This window comes from Lynx rufus, unplaced genomic scaffold (genome assembly GCF_022079265.1).
Source record: "Lynx rufus isolate CCGP_SWC_20201006 ecotype Redwood Valley unplaced genomic scaffold, mLynRuf1.p SCAF_29, whole genome shotgun sequence".
Taxonomy (NCBI): domain Eukaryota; kingdom Metazoa; phylum Chordata; class Mammalia; order Carnivora; family Felidae; genus Lynx; species Lynx rufus.
The window spans coordinates 2,052,599-2,055,831 of NW_025814844.1; the positions used below are offsets into that span (position 1 = coordinate 2,052,599).

General features: G+C 42.0%; 1 protein-coding gene across 1 annotated transcript; it reads right to left on the bottom strand.

Moving 5' to 3' along the window:
• Positions 1 to 1,575: 1,575 nt before the first annotated feature.
• MC5R (melanocortin 5 receptor) lies at positions 1,576 to 2,553 on the bottom strand. Its single transcript, XM_047090363.1, has one exon. The coding sequence runs from the start codon at positions 2,551 to 2,553 to the stop codon at positions 1,576 to 1,578; it is 978 nt and encodes a 325-aa protein (XP_046946319.1).
• Between the last annotated feature and the right edge of the window lie 680 nt (positions 2,554 to 3,233).

The following is a 3,233-nucleotide window of genomic DNA, read 5'->3' on the forward strand; positions in this document are numbered from 1 at the left end:
CTGTTTTGTTTTGTTTTGTTTTGTTCTGTTTTCCTAGACTCTGAGCTGTCAAGGGTGGGGATCATGTCTATAAGTTATTTATGTGAGCCATACCCAAGAAGTTCCTCTGCCCCTGAGCTGTTGACAGTTCATCATGTGACCCTAATGGACCATAGCTTTATTTATACTATTTCCTTTATTGGGAACAGTCTAGACATGGATATCCAAAACAAAAGAGAAGGTATTAATACCAAAAATATGAGAGCTGTAAGGACCAAGCTCTTCACTTCAGATAAGAACATTGCGAACCAGTGGTCAGAGACTTGCCCAGCATAACAGAACTGCTCTATGGCAAAGCAGGCCTCCTGGTTTCTGGGCCATTCCTCCAACCACTGACTGGTGCATCTTTCCCTAGTATTTATTCTATGTGCAACATTTCTTTAAAATAAATAATCAATCTTTATGGTGCTTCATAAGTTTTCAAAGTGTTCTCACATTTTTTTCCATACAGTTCTCATGACCATCCTATGAGGTCAGCACAGATGTGGAATCTGAAATGAGATGATTATGGTAACATTGCTGGTTGGTGGCAAAGTTAAGACCTGAACTCAAATTTTCTCCCTCCATTCTACATTGTAAAAAACAAGACTCCCTGTGTTAAAGATAGGCACCTGACCTCCGGCTGCTGGAGTTAGATTGCAATGTGAAAAGAATATGGTGAGGGGGTTTCAGACTCCATGACAGATTCTGAGAAGTTCAAAGATAACTTGGCTATGGGCATGTGCTACATGCAGGATGGGGGCACCTAGAGTCCCTGACATGACCCCAAAACACTCACTTGGAAACCCTGGAGTGAATCAGAATAAGACAATTAAGAAAGGGTCACAGAGACTTTCACATTACATGAAGCAAGGTTTGTAGCATGAAGGTTTATGTCCAGGTAAGTGCAAAAACATGATTGACAGAATGTAGGTAAGGAAATTCCATTCTTGGACAATTATGAACATAAGCCATAAAATCAAAAGTTCAGAAAAAGAGAGCTGTAGAGTCATCCTATAACAAATGAAATGGAAATGGAAATGGAAATTTCAAATGCAAAGAATTTGACCACTCAATTCTGCCTTGAAAAGCATGCATGACTCCCACGAGCATCAAGCAAAATTATGAAACTGCTTCCATGGAAAGAAAGCAATCACACAGCCTTTCTTTCAGTTATAATTATAGTTTCAGTTATAGCTATTCCTCACACTGAGACCTGCACCCAGGATGTTTTATCTTCCCTGAGCACACACTTACCAGATGGAGGATAGATTGGACTACCAGAAATGGGTGGGAGCAGAAGAAAAAGTAAGAGGAAAACAGGACAGTAAAAAATTGTCACACCCCATTCCCAAATTTTAAAAGCAACATATGCATGTCTGACCTAACAACTGCCACAGGGGGAAAAAGTGAAGCACAAATTCAACAGAAAAAAGAGAAACAGTTCTACACATTTTTGATTTCTAGTTTTCTGGCTTACTCCTTGGCTGTACCAACTGATTTTGTCATAAAGTAAATGAAGGATAAAAGAGAGCCACAGGGAGAAAAACTTTTTGTTTAATACCTGCCAAGGAATCTACAGGGTATTCTGAAGGTATGGCAACAAATAATCTCTTTAAAGGACTTCCTCATCTCCTGGCTGCGGAAGGCATATATCAGAGGATCAATCACAGAATTACACATGATGAGTATAAGGTACATATTAAAGTAAGACATAAAGCAAGAACAGTAGAGGTTCTGGGGGCAAGAAATCATCAAAATAAGATGGAGAAAGAACGGAGCCCAGCACACGATAAAAATGCCCAGCAGCATGGTCAGGGTGACAGCTCCTTTCATGCTGGTCATTTGCCGCACGGAGCTGTATCCACGGAGAGCTGCTATCCGCTTGACATGAGCCCTTGCCAGGAGGAACATGTGTATATATAGAGACGCCATGAGGAACAACATGGTAAAGAACATGGAGATGAGGCAAATGATGACATAAGTGGATTCATAGTAAATGATGAAAACAATGCCACAGCCTGTGCAAAAGGTCCAGATACACGCAATAATTACCCCAGAACGCTTCACTGTCATGATGTGGTGGTAGCGCAGAGCATAGAAGATGGTGACATACCTATCCACTGCAATGGCCAGCAAACTGCACATGGAGGCCACCACAGAAATGCAAATCATGGAGTCAAACACATTGTCAATGTGACGCACAAAGGCATCTGCTATCACCAGGTGCTTATTATTTATTAAATATATGGTAATGGTCTCCCAGGTGTTAGACATGCTCACCAGCATGTCAGCTACTGCTAAACTGCACACAAAGAAATACATGGGGGAGTGCAAGTTCTTGTTCTTCACTATGGCACCTATGACCAAGATGTTCTCCAAGAGGCTGATGAGACCCAGAGTCAGAAACACTTCCACAGCGATGCCCATCTCTTCACATGGGGAAGATTTGTTCTTGACATTTGGTCCTGAAAAGTTGCCTTCTGTGGCATTCAGGTTGAGATCCAAGAAAAGCACGTGAAATGAGGAATTCATTGCTCCTCTTCTTGGCAACAAATTTACTGTAAAACAGGTTTTTTTTTAATTTTTTAACATTTATTCATTTTTGAGAGACAGAGAGTAAGTGGGGGAGGGGCAGAGAGAGAGGGAGACACAGAATCAAGCAGGCTCCAGGCTCTGAACTGTCAGCACAGAGCCTGACTCAGGGCTCCAACTCACTGCGAGATCATGACCTGAGCAGAAGTCGGACACTTAACCGACTGAGCCACAGGTGCCCCTGTAAAACGGGTTTTAATCCATGATTCTGAGAGGTCAACAGTCTACCAAAGAAGTACAACAGCATGCCAAAAGCTAGCACAACCTAAGAATGAGGTTGAATAGGCTCAACACATTAGCATGAGGCTAGTGTGTCCCAGTCTGCCTGGAACCCTGGAATAGTGTCTCTCCAACATGCACACAGGCTTAGAATTTTCACCATCCTCCTCTGCCTTTGAGTTTCCATTCTTTCACATACCTCTTACTGGAATGACCAGACATCTCAGTGTGCCCAGAATGGTTTCACTTTTTATGCTTGTTGTCCTGGCACCCAAGTTTGCTCTTAAAAGTGTACCAAACTCATAACCTACAAAGTCCCTTCCAGTCTGATTTTTACATTTCTGAGGCTATGGACTGCATTTTTCTCAAGCGAGCACAGATTTCTAAATGATATACAGGCC

What these genes read in the sequence shown, in the direction of transcription:
- MC5R (XM_047090363.1), bottom strand. Translation starts at nt 2,553, where the DNA reads ATGAATTCCTCATTTCACGTGCTTTTCTTGGATCTCAACCTGAATGCC.